The 20,032-nt window shown below is 43.8% G+C and overlaps 1 protein-coding gene across 1 annotated transcript in view; it reads left to right on the top strand.

Moving 5' to 3' along the window:
* The window catches only part of grk6 (G protein-coupled receptor kinase 6), a 24,474-nt gene extending 6,986 nt beyond the window's left edge, over positions 1 to 17,488 (top strand). The window contains exons 3-16 of the mRNA XM_030793213.1: positions 3,719 to 3,831; positions 6,230 to 6,307; positions 6,822 to 6,922; positions 7,715 to 7,807; positions 9,044 to 9,107; positions 9,969 to 10,109; positions 11,061 to 11,251; positions 11,409 to 11,446; positions 12,386 to 12,475; positions 12,989 to 13,197; positions 14,639 to 14,776; positions 15,192 to 15,329; positions 16,244 to 16,378; positions 17,438 to 17,488. Of these exons, the coding sequence (XP_030649073.1) occupies positions 3,719 to 3,831; positions 6,230 to 6,307; positions 6,822 to 6,922; positions 7,715 to 7,807; positions 9,044 to 9,107; positions 9,969 to 10,109; positions 11,061 to 11,251; positions 11,409 to 11,446; positions 12,386 to 12,475; positions 12,989 to 13,197; positions 14,639 to 14,776; positions 15,192 to 15,329; positions 16,244 to 16,378; positions 17,438 to 17,488 (1,580 nt within the window). The remainder of the gene's footprint in view (positions 1 to 3,718; positions 3,832 to 6,229; positions 6,308 to 6,821; positions 6,923 to 7,714; positions 7,808 to 9,043; positions 9,108 to 9,968; positions 10,110 to 11,060; positions 11,252 to 11,408; positions 11,447 to 12,385; positions 12,476 to 12,988; positions 13,198 to 14,638; positions 14,777 to 15,191; positions 15,330 to 16,243; positions 16,379 to 17,437) is intronic.
* Positions 17,489 to 20,032: the final 2,544 nt, after the last annotated feature.

Here is a 20,032-nt window from a genome sequence, read left to right as displayed (position 1 = left end):
GATTTACTTTTCTCTCGCTATGGTCATGAACGATAACTACATTCACATAGCCCTGCAGAGAGAGAGAGATGAGATGTGCTATTTTGATAAATTTCTCAGTGAGAGTCTTAAAAAGAAAAAAGTTGAAATAATTTTTCAGTGTAACTACATCTGAAGTCCCCCCCCCCCCCCCCTCCAATTCCATCACTAGGAAAACAGAATCGAGGGGGATGGTGGGGGGGGGGTACCAAATTGGAATTGAATCATATGATTTCTACTAAAGTGGGGCCAAGGTTAATGTTAAGGTCACAGTTATAGGAAGATAAAGTTTAGATGTGTATCGTTTTACTTGAGACCGCCTCAATGGCTGCACTGCGCAAACAATGATTTTCTGTGGTTTAAGGAGAACGAGGGGCCCCGATTCATTTGTAGCATCTGTTGGTTCGGGTCGTTTGTGACCTTTCTCCATGGTCACCGTAGCTGCCCCGGGTCAAAACGGTTACAGGAATGCAAGTAGCGGTGTCCGAGTTTGTTAGACTCGATTTGTAATACAAGATGATTCTTTTCCTGTTGTAACTTCACACGCGCGCGCACACAGACACAGACACACACGGTTTGTTGCACAAGAGAGGCCAATCAACTTTTTTTTTTTTTAACGCAACTGGGAAGTGAAAACTTCACCCGCCTAGCGCACTGCTATGGCAACGCAGAAGGAGTTTTGCAAACTCTTATGATCCTCTTTCTTTCTTTCTTTCTTTTCTTTTCTGGCGAACTATGTTTTAGTGTCAACACGTGCTTGATTAAACAGTGGTCACCATTTTCGCTGTCTAAAACTAGTGACTCTCGAGTTCAGGTCCGACGGTTCGTTTCACTGGCGTTAAATTGTGGAAGCAATGACTGCGTAAACAAAAACGACATTTATGACGGGGAATCGGTAAACGATAAAACGTGTGTTAGGCTGTCCAAAAAAAAAATGCAGAAATGGACATTGATTAGTCCCAGTGAACAAAGGCCAGAGAGAGTGTGAGAAAAAAAAACGTGGGATGCGAAACCGCTAATACAAGGGGAAAATGGAATCATCGCACATAAAATGTTGCCTGGAGACCAAGTCTTATTATAAAGCTCATCTCCCTCAGGTTATCTCCGCCCCTCGGGTTATCTCCGCCCCTTTTAACGTTTCATTTTCATCTCAACACTTACTTTGATAAAGCTCGCCTTTGTGGGGCTATTTCTTGCCTTTCCATTGGAAACCATCATATGAGTTTTACACAGTCGTAGCATTATTGTCCCAGGTAAGGGAGAGCACAGTTTTCCTCGTTTCGTCTGTCAGAGGCAATTACATCAAGACCTTCCTCAAGGCGAAGGATGTTCCCATAATTAATTTCATGCTGACATATAGTTTGCGTTTTACAGCCGTTTTACTGAGTCCCGAGGCGGAACGCGGGGCGTACCGCCGTCGGACAGTGCTGGTCATTGTGATTGCGCGCATCACATCTAAGTCGTAAATTAATTTTCTCACGCCCTGTTTTTATAGGTTTTTTGTTGGGGTTTTTTTTTTTTCGTCATCCCAGGCCTGGCTTTTAGCATTTTATTTTCAGTGGAATTAGCCTCTGTAACCACACATTTAAGGCGTTTGCTTCTTTGGTATCGACAGGCGTCTCCATGATAACGGTTCTGCTTGCGCAAGCTAGAGCGATTCCCACAGAAGATATTCACCAGAATTTTCTTCACAGGTTTTCACTGAAAGCCAGGGCATGTGTTTGATTGTGATTTTGGATAAAAATGAGGAGGCCCCTCCACAAGTGCGCCCCCCCTTTAAAGGTTTAAAGGTTTTTGATGCAAGGTTTGTACCCTCACTGATGAAATGGAAGGCAGAGCGGCCTAACTGTCGAGGTCTAGCCAAAGAAAAAAGAACCGTGGTTGGACCCAAGAGAGCCAGGACTGCACTGTATCAATCTGGGAACGAGGGAACAAAATCAGGGAGAACACAATGTCCATGTCCGGTGGTTAGGAGCTCAAAAGGTCTCGCACACACACACACACACAAACATTTTTCTTCCCTAACCATTTTGAACATTTTTGTCGCTAAAACTTTGCTCTCTTTTTTCTCGCCAATGAGCTTCTGCTCTGAGGGTAAATAGAGCCTACGAACAACTCCTGTGCCCCAAATATATGTATATATCTATATGTATGCATGTATGTGTGTGTGTTTATGTATGTATATGTGTGTATGTATGTATGTATAAAAGATCTTTTGATGCCCAAGCACAAGCGTAAAACAACGTTAATGCAGTAGATTTTTTCAAATTCATTTGAGGCCCAAAAATTTTAATGAGTCTCTCTCTCTCGCTCTCTGTCTCTCTCCCTCCCTCTCTCTCTCCCCCTCTCTCTCTCGTCCCCTGACGTGCATGTCTAACACGGTGACGCCTCCCTATTCCGAAGTCTCTCCTCTCCTCTCCTCTCTCCTCTCCTCCCCTCTCCTCTCCTCTCCTCTCCTCTCCTCTCCTCTCCTTTCCTCTCCTCTCCTCCCCACTCTCGGCGGCGTCAAAGCCGTCTCTGTCCGCGGCATGAATGAATCTGTGTCGTCTCTAATGCGATTACTCCTATCGCATGGTCATCGGAGGGACAGATCTGGCTGGAGTCGTGGGGTTTCCTATAACGCCACGCGGTCCAAGACCCCCCGCCCCCCGGGGTCTCGAACAAAAAAGAGAGAGAAGGGGAGAGAAGAGGAAACACAAGGTCTACGGGTTCAGATCGAATCATCACAGCGAACAAAACAATATTTTCGTTTTCGTTTATAAAGTGGAATAACGTGCCGCAGAGAAAGAGCCGCGGATAATAACGTATATTCCCGGTTGTCGTTACAGAAAGAGCGTTGCTGCGAACGTCGCTACGCTCAGTGCGACGGCTTTGATTTTTATACAAATGAGTCAAAACAATAGTAGGCCCCGTGGTTTTCTTATGCTATGAAAAAAAAAGTCAAATCACACATACAAAACAACACAGCAGATAACAAGTGTACAGGTTTGCGCAAACCACCTTGAAGTTTACATGAGTTCTGAAGGCTATTTGTAAAAGACGATAAAAAAAAAAAAACACGATTGTGACGTTCTGCCTGTCCCATTCTGGGTCTCTGTCATTCAGTAAGGAATGTCGCGTCGTTTTCACAGAACTTTCCGTGCGTTTCCGCGGCTCTCCCGTCAGCCACAACCTCCCGCTCGTGACCTCCGCTCCTCCGCAGACCCGCGAACCCCGCGCAGGTTCTACACGAGCGCCTGTATGCAAACCGGCTCCTCGTCCCGGGCTAGCGCACGGCTATCAGCAGCGAATGGTCGCGTCCTTTTACCTTATTTTATTTTATTTATTCATTCGTTTATTTAGAGTCTGGTCGATGTAGCGGAAGCGGCGGCCGGCAGTGCCGACCGCATTAATGGAAGGGCGTAGGCCGTTTGCTCGTGGTGAGGGATTGTGGTCATCAGCGTTGTGGGGTCGGTCGTTTTTTTTTTCTATGATGTCGTTGGCGTCAGCTGCGCGCTTTTTACAATCGGTCGGTTAGAGGTCTGCCCAGAAGTTTGTGTAGCAGAGAGAGAGAGAGAGAGCAAATGAGTAAAAATTAGATGAAAATCGATGAAAAACCACAGAAATCAATCATTCTCTCTCTCTCTCTCTGTTTCTCTGTCTCTCTGTTATCCTGCTCTCAGTTTTAACTGTGTTTTCTCTCATTGTCCTCTTGTCACAGAGAAAGACTACAACAGCCTTTGCGAGAAGCAGCCAATTGGACGGATGCTTTTCCGGCAGTTCTGCGACACCAGGCCCGAACTCAAATGCTGCGTGGAGTTTCTGGACGCCGTGGTAAAACGACAGAACATTCACGAACATCCTCACAAGCTATTCATGATTTTTCTCTAAAATGATTAAGTAAATGCCGTAAAACAACAACAACAACAACAACAACAACAGCAACAAATGGCAGAATTGAAACTGAAGGAATGGGCCGCGCTTAGTGAAAATCAACCCCCCCCCAGCGTCTGTAGCTTTGCACAGAGAGTGCTCTGCTCTTCCAAAATGCATGCACGACGGCTGTATAATAACAGAACTTGGGGTGGAGCGGCCGGGGTGGAGCAGCAGGTGGGGTGGAGTAGCGGGTGGGGGTGAGAGAGGAGTGTATGTATGAAATACGTTTTAAGGGGGGGGGGGGGGTTTGTTTTGTTTTGTTTTTAAAAACGTCATTAGCAGACAGACTCAGTGTGGTTATTTGCTGTTAGCGCGCGGAGTCGTAGTATGTCAGCGTACGCTCTCAGAGACGAGAAAATCAACGGCAGTTAAAACGTCCTGGTGGTCCTGTGGAGGTCATAATGGGATTAATGTAATGATTACATGCTCAGTCTCGTAAGCCTATAAAATGACTCAAAGTGTGATTCTGCTGACAGATTTATATAAGACACGTGCTACAGGGGTGTCTGGTGGCTAGAGACAAGAGGTGTAAATTTCAGTTAGTTTAAACCCTTTGCTTTCCTGAATTCAGACTTTTAATATGACTTCAGAGGCAAAGGTACGAGAGCGCTCGCTCTCTCTCTCTCTCTCTCTCTCTCTCTCTCTCTCTCTCTCTCTCTCTCTCTCTTGCTCTCTCTCTCTCTCTCTCTCTCTCTTGCTCTCTCTCTCTCACTCTTGCTCTCTCTCTCTCTCTCTCTCTTTCTCTTTGGGTGGTGGAATGTTGAGGTCACAGCTGTGGGAGTCTTCCTGCCCTGTCCGAGGAGGAAGGAGGTTGGGGGGAGGGGGGGGGGGGGACCAAGAGGGCTTTACCCACTAGCGAGTTTGGCTACACTCTCTCTGAATGGCTTAACAACATATACCCCAACTTACCCTCTCTGTGCATGGCACTTAACCACACACAAACTACAGCAAAGCAGACAGCAGACATACACACACACACACACAACCTGTCCTCTATATGTATTCTTTCTCACACACACACACACACACACACACACACACACACACATACACAGAGTTAAGACACAAACTCACACATGCACGTGCAAAACACATGCTGACTCTTTCTCTCTCTCTTTCTCTCCCTCTCACAATACACACATACACAATAGCTGGCATCTGGTGCACTCACACACTGTGTGATGCTTATTGGTGCTCTGTTTCACAATAAACAACATGTTGTTTTTATGAAACTAAGAGGGGCTACCCAACTCCCATTTGTTGGGAGCTGGCATCTGCACTCCCCCTACCCACCCACCCACCCCCCCACGTCACCACCAGTCCCGTAGACAATGAACCAGCTGAGATGAATAGCTCTTCCATGGAAATGATTTCATCAAAACAGTCATCCTGTTCAGGGCGCATGGCGTATATATATGTGTGTACAGCTGCCTAAAAATCCACTCTCCAGTCAACAGACAGGAGAGAAGAATCTCTTTATTCTGAGAGGAAAACATGATTGACAGTAAGGAGTAAATGGATTGCATACATGTAGATATTCAACTGTGGACATGTGAGAGTGGTTAGGAGGTGTGTGTGTGTGTGTGTGTGTGTGTGTGTGTGAGTGTGGTTGAACACAGGCGTAATGGTAACATTCTGACACCCGTGACGAAATCCTACGTATGGCACGAAGGGCGAAACTCGAGAAGCATGACGTGTTATAGCTCTCAAGGCAAGATCCCCAGATAATACACTTCACACTGCACTCGCCTTATCAACAGGGAGATCACCTTAGCAGCAGAAAGTTCCAGCGACCACATTTCACTCTTATGAGCAGAAGCTCCACCCCTAAGATCTTTCTTTTTCTCTTTTATGAAGGATGAGAGGAAAGAAATTGTTATTGTCGAGGGTGCTCGTTAGTCTTTGACCGTTCAGTGACACACGAAAAGCGTTTTTTTACCCGAGCTGTTCCTTCGTCACCGCACCCCTCACGGAAGACCTGTGTGGGTCTTCTGTCCACTGAACCATCTTTGTAAAGCCTAACGAAAACTGTGTGCCGACGAGGGTGCTAACCTTTGAGCGTATTTGCAGCGTGTTGAATTGTCACGTCACGTGACTCAATAATTGTAATCCGTAAATCATAAGTATAACAGAGCTTTGCTTTGATGAAGACGAATTGGTTAGGAGGCTCTGTTCTGCATCACTTATGATATAATTCAATTGAGTTCCATTGAATTAAATCTAATTGAAGTGCAGTGACATGAATGGAACAAAACTGAACGGAACTGAATCGCTGTTTTGTGCGTGAATGCTACAGGCTGAATACGAAGTGACTCCAGACGAGAGGAGACGAGAGTGTGGACAGGAACTTCTGGAAAAATACTTCAACCCAAAGGTAAAACCACATCCGCAGTGATGTTGCGCAGGGATGAAATTCACACAATCCTGAAATCTGAATTTTAGACTCAAACTGTACACATCCTGTTTCACCTACTTAAAGTTATTGACCACGCTTTGAGCCAAGTCCGTCTCTCTGCAGTGCTGAGAATTGGTTCTCTTCTTTAAAACAACAGCCCACATTCAGTCACTCAGTACCGCAGTCAGCAGTTCAGAATGTGAAAACAGACCTCCTTTAGGTCCTATGAATTTGATGCTGGTACTGTCAAATTCTTGTCATGGTAAAACACTTATGGTCGCAGAGATCTTTCCCAGTAGAGGTGACTCTTAATGTTTTGCTCGTTTACCCTCTCTTCAGAAGAGAATTGGAGAAGCTGAAATGTAAGATCGAGTGTGCTAAACTGACGTCATCCCCCAAAAATTCTCAAAACTCATTTCTTTAATCTTTTTCAATTGTCTGTGTGGTTGTTTGTTTGTGTGTGTGTGTGTGTGTGTGTGTGTGTGTGTTCCAGTCAGAGAATTATGTACCTGAGGTTTCTGAGGAGATGGTGTCCAAATGCGCTGGACGCCTGCAGCAGGAGGCGTGTAAAGAACTTTTCATGGAGTGCACCAAGTGAGTTCCCGCCCCCCCCCCCCTCGGCCAACCTCGCCAGAACCCAGAGAACTCGACTTTCGCCAAAAAAAGAGTTTCGGGGGCAAAACAAGCAATTCACATATATATTTTTGTGTTTTATGTTTTTATTTTGTAGACAGCGTTGAGAAGCGCGAAAAGATGCTTCATAAAAACTATACTTCAACTTTTTTTTCTTTCCTTCACTGAGCAAACGGCAACAAACAGACAAACGACATTTTTACAGCACTGTGATTTAAACTGGCATATTAGACTCATGACTCAACCCTGATGAAATTTTACTGCGTACTGTTTACTGTTGCCTTTTAAATGTACCCACAAATAAGAACAACAACAACAACAAAAACAAGCCTAGAACAAAAGTCATCTGAGGCTCCAGACTTGCCGTCAGTCAAAATCCGTGAACAGTGACTCTACGAGTCTCGGTAACCGTGACTCTTAAAGAGTCTTTTCATGAGTGGGCTTCAGAGAGAAGCCTTTCTCAGCGTGGTGTTTTCTGTTCAAACGTGTGTCAGTCAGTATCAGATCTGAATCCCACACCTCTTTCAGTACACATTCCCCGACAAACAGATCCAGATGGCGGGTCAGCAGACACACAGCTGGTAAACGAAGGCGGAGGGTTTTTTTTGTTTTGTTTTTTTTTTCTTTTTCTTCTTCTTCTTTTTTTTTTTTTTTATAACCTGCTGTGTGTTGAATTGTCTAGTCGTGACAGACAATCAGAGGAAAGCATGGAGAGTGTAAATGTTTGTTTGTTTGTTTGTTTGTTTGATTCAGGCTGATCCATGACTATCTGAGTGTGGCTCCCTTCGCCGACTACCTCGACAGTATGTTCTTCAACCGCTTCTTACAGTGGAAATGGCTGGAGAGGTACTGACCCCCACACACTCACAACGCCAGTGACACACACACACACACACACACACTCTCACACACAGGTACACACACACACTCAAAATTACATATACACATACACAGACTCTCACACACAGGTACACACACACACACACTCAAAATTACATATACACATACACACAGACACTCACACACAGGTACACACACAAACATACAAACACACACCAACACACACACATACGCACGCACGCACACACACTCACAATCACATACCCACACACACTCTCACACACACAGGTACACACACACACACACACACACACACACTCAAAATTACAAATACACATACACACAGACTCTCACACACAGGTACACACACATGCATACAAACACACACCAACACACACACACATACGCACGCACGCACACACACTCACAATCACATACACACACACAGGTACACACACACACATAGTACACATACCAACTCATATACATATGTACATAAACTCACACATGCATAGGTTCGCGCACACACACACACACAGAGTAACTAAAACAGTACTTGACCATGATAAGATGTGTGTGTGTCAGATTCATTTCAGCCTTTGTATTTGCAGTAATAACATATTTGACATTCGCTGTGAATAACCGCGTATGAGGTGTCATAAAATATGAAATAAGACTCTGTTCTTCCTCGACTCCTCAAGCATGTTATGGTATATTTTTTAAAAAAAATTTCAACTATTCCTTTGGTCTTTAGGGTTTATTTATGAAACCAAACTTATGTAAACCAGATGTGAAACTCTCTCCCTCAATGTTTATTTATATACGAGCGCAAGAATGTTCAGCCCGTCCGTCAAAAGCGAGATTTGGCACGTCCCACCCCGAAAATATGCAAAATATTAAAACATGACATACGCAGGCGTATCATTTACCCCCTTTTTGGACCCCTCTGAGTGCTGCAGTGTGGGTCTTCGCTTTACTTTGGAATGGATGTATTTTTGACCTGACTCCAAAACGAATTTTATATAAACGCACCGTTAAAAAAACAAACAAAGAAACTTAAGTTTCAAAATGTTCTTGTTGTTACGCTGGGGGGGGGGGGGGGTTCATCATAACGCAGTTTAGAGGTGAATCATTTGATTCAGTGGATGTCACACAGTTGGTCTGAAAGCGTTCTTGGTTTTGTTTCTCTCTCTCTCTCTCTCTCTCTCTCTCTCTCTCTCTCTCTCTCTCTCTCCTTTCCAGGCAACCTGTGACGAAGAACACGTTTCGGCAGTACAGGGTGCTGGGTAAAGGTGGATTTGGGGAGGTGAGTTCACACAGCCCTTCTGTACCAATCAGAATCGCTCCTTTTAGGTGCTAAATTTTAACCCCTCACCCTCACCCCCCCAACCCACGGACCCACACACAAACACACACACACACACACACACACACACACACACACACACACACACTCACATCCTCCCCCCAACCAGCACTCACAATTTTTTCCTTATCAGGCCTTTGTAAACCATGTGTAATTAAGCATGATTAGGAATTAAGCAATTAAGCCTGATTAGCCAGGGTTAGCTAAACATCCTAGCTACTAAGGCGGTAGCAGCAGTTAAAATGTCTGTAATCTGTACCATTGGCTGGTTGAAAACTATAAAATCTTATTATGAAGTATCAGGTGAATTTGCTAACCTGCCAGTTTGATTACCAAACTTCAGGAGTAGCTACTCCCTGAAAAGCGTTACTGTAACCATGGTAACTACGAATGTCACGCTCGCGGATCCTTTTCGTGACTCTGTTCCTCATCATACACGGCCTGTCCGTTTGAGGCCTCTGAAGAACAAACAAGATAAATCTTTCCTCCGAAAAGCACAGTCGTAATCAGTCAGAACATCAGTGGAACTGTACTTATGTCATACCTACCCCCCCCCCCCCCCCCGACTCCTAAAATATCCTGAACTGTTCCTTTGTCCACTTCTTTAGCCAGCCGAAACCGGTTTTCCTTTGATAGAACTCTCCTACTATCTCCGTCTCATCCCACATTAAACAGCATAGCAAGGTCTTTCATCCGCTTGAAAGGATATTTGTATAACAAGAAGTTATCTAATAAAGAGCCTCTCTTTCCCTCTTTACCCCCCACCCCCCATCCCCAAACCCCCCGGTCACCTGCCGTTAGGTGTGCGCGTGCCAGGTGCGGGCGACAGGAAAGATGTACGCCTGTAAAAAGCTGGAGAAGAAGAGGATTAAGAAGAGGAAAGGAGAGGCCATGGCCCTGAATGAGAAACAGATCTTGGAGAAAGTGAACAGTCGGTTTGTAGTAAGTACATAAGACTCTGTGTCTTTTGAAATTCCCCCACGCGCGCGTCGGTTACTCCCCTTTTTAGCGGCGAATCGTGTTTTTTTTTTGTTTGTTTGTCTGTTTTTCTCTTTTCCTGTGATGGCTTGTGTGGGGTCAAGGAGTTATGAATAGCTCTAAGCGTAAGGGGGAAAGAACCGTTGCGGTCGAAACGTTTTCGGTCGGACGAACAAAAGGGTCTTGTTAAGAAATAATTGAATGGATTAACTGGTCAGATGATACATCTCAATGTCTGTTGTCTTCAAACCGGATCCTCTTTTGGATACTTAAGGCTACTCTTAAACGAGGTTAAGTCATAGCTGGGGTAACTCCTCTTGCCACCAAATTTAGAAATTTTTACCAACTTGTTCCCAAAATAGCAGCACTTTTTCCAACAGCTCACCTAATCCTCCTGTCTTTTACTCATAGCTTAGAGTCTTAAGTTTACATGGTTATGCTTGGTTATGTTCTGCTGTGGGAACAGCATAAAAATTCTTTGGGGTGGGTGTTTGGTTTTTTTTTTTCCATATGAAAGATGAATGTGGGACTTAAGTTAAAAAAGAAAAAAAAAAAGCCAAGAACATGATCTCAAAACTTTGAGGGAAGGCTAAATCTGGACTCCTTTATGAATAATACTCCCAGTAATTAAATGTTCACATGGGTTTTGAATTTCTGCGTGTGCGTGTGTGTGTGTAGGGGGGGGTGTTTTTGTTGTTATTTTTTTTGTTTGTTATAATGCAGGGTGACCTCACGCATTTGCTATTTTTGGTTGTTTTCTTTGGAAATCCCTCGCCCTTGTGAGGATTTGGCCAGCGAGCGCTTCTCAGCATACGAAATGTCTCACGCGTTCTCACGGCTCTCGCTTTCTCTGTTTGTTTATTTGTTTGTTTTTGTTTTGGGGTCTCTCCCCCCCCCCCCTTTCATCCCGTTTAGGTGAGTTTGGCTTACGCGTATGAGACTAAAGACGCGCTCTGCTTGGTCCTCACGTTAATGAACGGGGGAGATCTGAAGTTTCACATCTACCACATGGGCGAGGCGGGATTCGAGGAGAACAGAGCGGTCTTCTACGCCGCAGAGATCTGCTGCGGACTTGAGGACCTCCACAGAGAGAGAATCGTCTACAGGTAAAAAAAAAAAAAAAAAAAAAAGATAAATAAGTAAAACTCATGTAATCCATCGTAAACTGTAGATTTAGCTGACGGTGTCCACGCAAGACCCTTTTGCTGTTGGTGAAGATCAATTCATCTTCTCGTTTTTTTTTTCATTCCCTTTCTTCACCAGGGACCTGAAGCCAGAGAATATTCTGCTAGATGACCACGGTGAGTGAGCTGCTCCAGAGGAATGACGATGTGATGCGCTGTGAATGAGCAAAGGCTGCTATGCTCCCTGCGTCCAGCAGGGGGAGTGTTGAGTCCATTGCATTGTCAAAGAACTGTTTGAGATAGCACTTCAACACATACTCTGCTCCACCCCCCCCCCCCCCCCCCCCCCCCCAAAGCAGTCATACGACTCAGTGTGTTTAGTCCCAGGACTTCAGAGATGTTTTATAGTTGATTAGGTATTCAGAGACAAGGGGGTGAGAGTCACTAAGTCCTTTGTGGCCGAATTTTTGGGTTCTCCCCGTCATCTTGTGACACAAACTCAGCACTAAAACGAGCTCGGCTCAGCTGCTTAGAAAACTCAAACCCAAATGACCTTCCCCAAAAGAGCTAAAGTCTGAAAAACACACACCCGAACGATCCCTCCGGAGAGAGAGAGAGAGAGAGAGAGAGAGAGAGAGAGAGAGATAAAAAAAAATCAGAGACCACAGTCTTCCTGAGAACTTGAAATGCTGTGATTATTCTCAACTTTATTTAACACACTGTTTTTTTTTAATGAAGACATGACTGGAATTCCCTTACAATCATCTGAGTTAATAGAATGTATCGAGCCTTTGTTTTGCCTGTGTCCTTGGGTTTATATGTAAACTGGACCTTGTATAATGTTTACTGTAAGACAAACAATTAATCTCATTAATCCCCACAGAATTTTACGAGCTTGGCAGTGATGATTCAGCGTGTCAACCACGCTTTTTGTTACTCAGTAGCTTCTCACATGTAACACTTTGTACCGCGAGCTGTGACCTAAATAACCGCTTGGATACCGCTCAAGTGTTTTTTCTTTCGCTCAAACGCGCTAACCAGGAAATCGATAATCGAAAAACGTTACGCGACGGTACTGTAAACGTCCCTCCTGTCATTACTGTCCTCGTCCACCAGGTCACATCCGCATATCGGACCTGGGCTTGGCCGTGCACGTGCCTGAGGGTCAGACCATCAAAGGTCGCGTTGGGACCGTCGGTTACATGGGTGAGTTCTTTCCCTCGGATGTGCACCTTCACATTGTTAATATGATAAGACAGAGAGTCAATCCACCCATGGGAGACTGTTCTGAAAGTTCCAGTAGACTTTGCTGGTGTCTCGCTGGGGTTTTCCCCTCTGTTTGGAGGAGAGATGACCGCGGCGGGCTTCTCTATGAGCAGTTATTAATATTGTAATGGATTGCTGTCAAAGCTGGTCCGGGCCTTATTTTAGCTGTAAGGACTGACTTTAGATGTATGGCTTTAATCACATCCGGTTCTAGTCAAAGACACACGTGACAAATCCCACTCTAGTCACATTTTACCTTCACAGGATTTCTGTAGGACTGATACAGGTTCATGTATGGATGTGAGACAACCCCCCTCCCTCAATAATGACTATGATGTGTCTGTGTGTTTATGTGTGTATGCACATGTGTGTGTGTATACGTATGCACCTGCGTGTGTGTGTGTGTGTGTGTTTGTGTGTGTGTGTGCATGCGTGTTTGTGTCCCGCGTTCAGCACCGGAGGTGGTGAAGAACGAGCGTTACACGTTCAGTCCTGACTGGTGGGCATTGGGCTGTCTGCTCTACGAGATGATCGAGGGCCAGTCGCCGTTCCAGCAGAGGAAGAAGAAAATCAAACGGGAGGAGGTGGAGAGGCTCGTCCGGGAGGTGGAGGAGGAGTATTCCAGCAAGTTCTCCGACGACGCCAAGTCCCTCTGCAAGATGGTCAGTGTGGCAGGAACCAGAAACCTGAACACAGTTGCTGAACACTAAAACGCAAACGTTTACTGACTGTGTGGCTGAAAGTTGTCTGAGGAGAACATGCCTGTGTGTCGAGCAGGACAAGAGTGATGCCGGCCTTTAGTAACACTGAAACTTTCTACAGTGGAAACAAAAATCATTTTCAGATCAGAAAAACTGAAAAGGATGAGTTATGCTGATGTTATTACGTAAAGATGAATATGTAACTTAGAGCTGCTGTAGACCTGGAGCCATTGAAAAGTGATGTAATTGACCTGCTTTAGTATATGCCCTTGAATGAATGAAATGTGAAATGGAAGCGTGCTAACGCGCGACCTTGCCCTCTCTCTTGCTGTTAGTTCTGCAAGCAGTTCCAGGGTCAAAAAGGTTCTCGTCAGAGTAGTTAAGAACTAAAGCGTTTGGGGCAGAACCACCTACAACAAGGTAACAATGATGTGCGCTAGCGCGGCAGTGAATGCGTGTTCAGGCAGTTCAGCGAATGTTGTTCGCTCGGAACTTCACCTAACACTTCACCTAACGCAACCGAGCATTGAGCAAAAGGACTTTTGAGTCTCCCTTACCCTGCGCTCACGCCGGCGATGACTTTTTGTCACCAAGTCACTGTATCGCTGTGTCGTTGTCGCTAGCGGCCAGCTTGTGGGTGTTGCTAACGTAGTTTTGAGGAAGTGGGCTACAAAAATGTACTGACGGGAGATGCATCAGTTTTCTTAAAGAAAAAAGTATACACTTATAAATATTATAAATATGTTACATGTTATATTTATTTATCTGCTGTATTTATGTCGTCTTTGCTATATTCATCGTTGAATTGCACGTTTGTATTTTGTGAAAGGCAGGCGTATCAACGTATCGCCCAATATACGCGTGAACGAATCAGGCGCATTCCCGCCCACAAAAATATGTTTTGGAGGTCATTTATTTTCCAGTAAATAGTGTGATCTTGCTTCTAACAGGCCGTTTCACCATGGACCGCAAAGTAGCATTCGCAATCGCCGCTATCCAAGTGTGGAGACAAGGTTGGGAACCAAAATGCTAACATTTTGGCACTAAAGTTTAAGAAAACGTTTCACAGTGAAACAATATAAGAGGAACACGTCTGCCGTCTGATTGGCCGTCACTCGACTCTGTCGCTGCTCATTTGCATAAAGTTGAACGTTGCTCAACTTTCTTTTGTCGCCAAGTCGCGGCGCTATTGTCGCCAGGCGACCAGGCGCACCGTGTCGCCCAGCGACCATTGGGAATGAATGACTTCCTGTCCCTTTGTCGCTTGTTGTCGCTGCCGGTGTGAGCGCAGGGTTACGCTTATCAAAAGGTTCTGCGTTTTTGTTTTCTTTGCTAACGGCGGTTTTAAGGTTGGATTAAAATGTTAAAGACTTCTTTTTTTTACCTGCTCCTTTCCTTGTAGCTGTTGGCCAAAGACCCCAGTGAGAGGCTGGGCTGTCAGGGGGGCGGAGCGTCAGAGGTGAAGGCCCACCCCATCTTCCGCTCCATCAACTTCAAACGGCTGGAGGCGGGGATGCTGGAGGCCCCCTTCATACCTGACGTGAGTCACGTAGCAATCAGTGTCTTTATATTTATCCATCTGAATTACCGTGTGTTTGAGTATATGACTCATCTCTCTCTCTCTCGCTCTCTCTTTTCTATCTCTCTCTCTTGTCTGTGTGTATAAATATGTAAAAAATAGGGCTGATCTGAGTCACAGAATACAACACACTCAAATCTACAATCATTCATTCATATTCCATTTAACTTAGTTCTCACGCTTTGAGGGGAAAAAAAAACAAAACCTTTCAACGGTTGGATTTCGTTTGGTTTTTTTTTGTTTTTTTTCATTGTCATTCAGTTGTATAAGAACGAGACATAATGCAGGAGAGAACAAGAGCAGTTGATTGCCTCTCTACAGCAGTAGTGTGTGTTCGTTAACCATCTCTGTCCTCTGCCTTCTCTGGTCCCTCTAGCCCCAGGCTATCTACTGTAAGGACGTTCTGGACATTGAGCAGTTCTCCACCGTGAAGGGAGTGGAGCTGGAGCCCAAAGACGAGTCTTTCTACAGCAAAGTGTCCACGGGCAGTGTCCCCATACCGTGGCAGAATGAGGTGAGCCCAGTTTCTACAACCAACTCCAACCAGTACCACCTTCACTCAACCTTTACCCCATCGCATTCACCTTCACTCCACCTTCACTCCGCCACCTTCACTCTACCACCTTCACTCTACCACCTTCACCACACCACCTTCACCACACCACTCTCAATCCACCACTTTCACCCCGCCACCTTCACCTTCACACCACCTTCACTCCATCACTTTCACCCCACCACCTTCACTTCACTCCACTACCTTCACCCCATCACCTTCACTCCACCACCTTCACTCCACCACCTTCACTCCATTTGAGCTTACCTTCCTTTCATTTCACTCGCACAAGTCGGAAACTGTAACCACTTTCAAAAATAGTTCAGTTCTAAAAGTCTTTGAATCCCAAAAAGGGTGATTTTTTTTTTACATCAGCTATTTGTGGACTTTATGAAGTTCAATGTAGGCGTTTACTTCCTCAGCAGAAAATTGCTAGAATCCAACCCCCACCCCCACCCCCACCCCACCCCTTCGCACAGGCCAATGTAATGACGATAAAAGGATATTTTATAAGTATAGAAGGAAACTGTTAAACTATTGAAAACCTGATATAATCTCTCTCCTATTTCTCTCAAAAAATCATGTTACTTTGTTCCAGCTTTTAGTAACAGAACAGCTTTTTTTTCAATTCCAAGAACACTAAAGTGATAATGAGACATGCTCATGATCAGTGAGAATGAGTTATGTCGTGTTATTTTATTTTTAGACGAATGGTATAAGTGTTCTTTTAAGGTTCTGAAGACAGGGATTTATCTCAAAATCTTAAAAGTGTTTATTTATTTATTTTTTGAACTGATGAAATAGAATCTTTGTAATCACAGAGTTCAGGTTGTCACGGTTACGGCCAGACTAAGCAGCGTGTTTTTGTCCGTCAGATGATTGAATCCGAGTGCTTCAAGGAGCTCAACGTGCTACATTTGGACGGGACGGTACCTCCGGACCTGGACTGGCGGGGCCAGCCGTCACCCCCTCCTAAACAGGGATTGCTCCAGAGGCTTTTTGGGAGACAGGTGAGTTTCTTCACCATCACATTTTTGCCCCCCTTTTTTTTCTTTTTTTAAAATGGTTCCCCAAATCACAGTTCTCAGTTCTCAGTAAATTCACTGCTACATAAATCAGACGTTTACTTTGGTCAGTAACTACATGTGGGATTCATGTGTCACACACACACACACCACACACACTAAAAAGGTGACTGCTATTTTGACCCAGATACTTTGTTTTGTGTGTGATAACAAAGCTGACAAGTTGACCCTGCTCTGAAACACACATGTAATCACACTGTTTATAGTGTTATGGTTAATGGTTGTGTGAAACTTCTCTTTTCCTGTTTTTGCCCTCGCCCTGTTCTCACCGTATATGGATGGCATGATTGTCAGGTTTACTCACCACATTACTTTTACTGCTCGTTATCTTTTTGACCTCCTTCCTTCACTGAGCATACTTCTCCGGAGGTCAACAACAGGCAGAGTATTGGAGAGTTAGCAAACAAGATAATAATTAATAACTTAAATAAGAGAATATTTATCCCGTGGACTGTTCTGAGGACTTCAGTAGTTGATAGTGTTTCAAACTTTCGTACCAGTCAGATGGTGTAACTCACTGAGTGTCAGCCCTGTTGACAGACCTTTGCTGTGTGTTTCCTTCATCTTGTAAGTCTGATGTTCTTGTCAGAGTCAGAGCTGCACATGACCATGAGTTTTGTCTTTTACTTCTAAAACTGGTCAAATGCCTCATATTTCACAGTTGTTATAAGTTGTTGGGGTTAACATTGTTGAGTCATCGTGGTGTAACCCATTGAGGTCCATAAAGCAGCAAGTGATCCAAAAGTTAGGAAGTGGAAGTGGAATGACATTTCTGTTCTGGTGACCTCATGATGTTTTTCGGTGCTCCAATACTGTCAGCAAACTGAGCCCAGTAAAGTGAATCACTCTCCCTCAACTCTCTCTCTCTCTCTCTCTCTCTTTTTCTCTCTCTCTCTCTCTCTCACTCTCTCTCTCTTTCTCTCGCTCTCTCTCTGTCTGTATGTCTGCCTCTCTCTATCTCTCCTTCTTCCTCCTCTTCCTCAGGAATGCTGTGGAAATTGTAGTGACAGTGATGAAGAGCCCACGCGACTGTGAAGGCGTGTCCCCCTCACAGGGCTTAATCCCGCCCACCACCGAGGATTTCCATTTGTTTACAAGTTTTTGCACATTTGTATTTTTGAGATAGCTCTATATAATATCGGAATGTATATTTTCACTAAATAGCCATGCATTCTACGTTATTTAAACGTCAAAAAAAAAAAAAAAAGAAAAAAGAAAAAAAAAATAGAGTAAAAGTAACAGTTACCGTCCTTCAGTCTGTAGAAAGCGTGGTGACATCAGGTAGGCTAGCACTGTACTGCGTCTCAAAGCCCCGCCCCCCCCTTTTTTTTTTTCCACATGTCACTTGACTGCATCGCAAGCTTTTAACGTGTTCTTTTTTTTCCCTCCCGTTTTTCGTGGGGTTTTTTTGTTTGTTTGTTTGTTTTTTTTGCGGTCACGCGCGTACAGTATGTGCTCAACACGGGGAGGAAGTGAATAGATACGTTCGCAAATATTTTTATAATTCTGATTTTTACTTTTTATTTTTTTTTGTTTTTTTTGGTAGTATCGTAAGTCTAGACAATCAAGCGATGTCATCTGCATATTTAAGAAAGCTTGAGGAAGGCACGTCGAAAGATCAGCGAGAAGAAAGCTGTATAAGGAAAATTAAAAAAAAAGAGGAGAGAGAGATATGTTCCTACGTTTAAGACGTGTGTAATTTAAAACCAATTCTTCACCAGAAGTCTCAAAGATGTATTATACAGTTAGCGTAGAGACACCTAGTAAACCAAATTGGCCTGATTTTTTTTTTCTCTCTCTCTCTCTCTTTCCTTATTTTTTTAAGTTAATATGTATTTGTCAGCAATTGCTGACAGTTGGAACTCAATGTATATATGTGACACTCATCTGTAAAGTCCCGTGTGTGTCTTCCTGCCCATAATCTCTCAAAATAACTGAAAAAAAAAAATTACCATGGTTACGATTCTATGTAGCCCATACAATGTTTCCATAAGGCGTAATGTAGTTACATGTTCCATCCATGATGCGTAACGTTAAGGCGTAACATTGTATCGACTGTGCATATGATTGGCAGTCTCTGACCTGGGAGATATAGCATTTGTTACAGTCATGGGATGGAAGTGAAAACATGAGGGTGGTAAAACATGCTAATAACAAGACTTTTTTTTTCTTTTCTTGATGTTATATTAATGCATTTGGATGACGAATCTGTCAGATGTTGGGGCCTTGGTGGGGGGGGGGGGGGGGAGGGGGAGGGTCAAAATAGTTTTTAATTGCTGCTTCTCCTTATTTCTGTCAAAGAGGTCAATGTGACAAGAATGTTCCGAATCGTTGTAATAAGTTTGCCAAAAAGTTAGTTACTGTTTTTTTTTGTTTAATGTTTGTTTTTGTGTGTGTGTGTGTGTGTCTGTGTGCGCGCGTGTGTGTGTTTGGGTTTTTTTTTGTTTTTTGTTTTTTTGTTTTTTTTTTTGATTGCCTGGTGTGTTGTCAGGAAATGACCTTTTGTTTTTTTGAGGTTGATAAACCCAATGACTTGGGGAAAGTCCTTTAAACTCGAACCTCTTCATGCATTTAAGACCAAACCAGTCGTAATCTTGTCCTCCATCTCCATGGAACGTGCCTTCATCGTTATAAGGTACTCATGTGACTAGCATTTTTATACATCGCAATTGCGAAATCTATTACTGTGTTACTGTTTGAGTTGGAATATTATCTCTTGCTCTGTCTCTCTCTCTCTCTCTCTCTCTCTCTCTCTCTCACTCACTCTCTCTCTCTGCTGTTGTTTTACCTTGTTTCTTACCGTGTCATCATGACCGTCAAATCAACATGTTTGGACGTGGTTGTTTCTGGACGACTGAACAGGATCCCATTACTATAAAGAGACCCAGTGGACTCTCTTTACCTGATTCCAACTGAATTCTCACCGTCAGTGACATTGGTATCCGTCTGACTGAAGCTGCTTCTGTGTCCAAAAAAAAAAAACAAACATAAAAAAACAAGAAATAAACAAAAAAACAAAAAAAAAAAAGGATTTTTGGGAAGAGGTCGGAAGAGGTGTTGACCTTTGACCGTAGGTGAAAAGGCTTCGTGTCAGTCAGTGTAAAAAACCCGCCTTTTATTGTCCAATCAGCTCATACCAGTGCTCCTCTCAGATAAACTCAGAACATTCCAATCTCTACCGTACTGTACAGTGTAAAAAATATATATATAAATATATACTAATTTTGTTTATTTAGCAATAATGGATTTTATAAATATATAAATATTATATATATATATATATAAATATAAACGTGTATAGAGCAAAGACACCACATGCCAGAGCAGAACTGGAGTGAAATTGGACTCTTGATGAGGTGTACCTGAGCCAGGTTTGATCCCTGTGAAGGAGAAGAGCTCATCATCTCCCTCACAGCGGGATCTCTTCTAATGTTGTTGTTGTTTTCGTTTTTGTTTTTTTGTTGTTGTTGTTCTTGTTTTTTTATTAATGAATATTTTTTTTCCTCTTTTGCGCAATGCACTGATGTGATGTTTTGTAAATATTTAGTGTGCGTCTCTGAATGTGTGTGTGTGTGTGTG

The sequence above is a fragment of the Chanos chanos genome, chromosome 16, assembly GCF_902362185.1.
Source record: "Chanos chanos chromosome 16, fChaCha1.1, whole genome shotgun sequence".
Lineage (NCBI taxonomy): Eukaryota > Metazoa > Chordata > Actinopteri > Gonorynchiformes > Chanidae > Chanos > Chanos chanos.
This window is presented reverse-complemented; position numbering and strand designations above follow the sequence as displayed.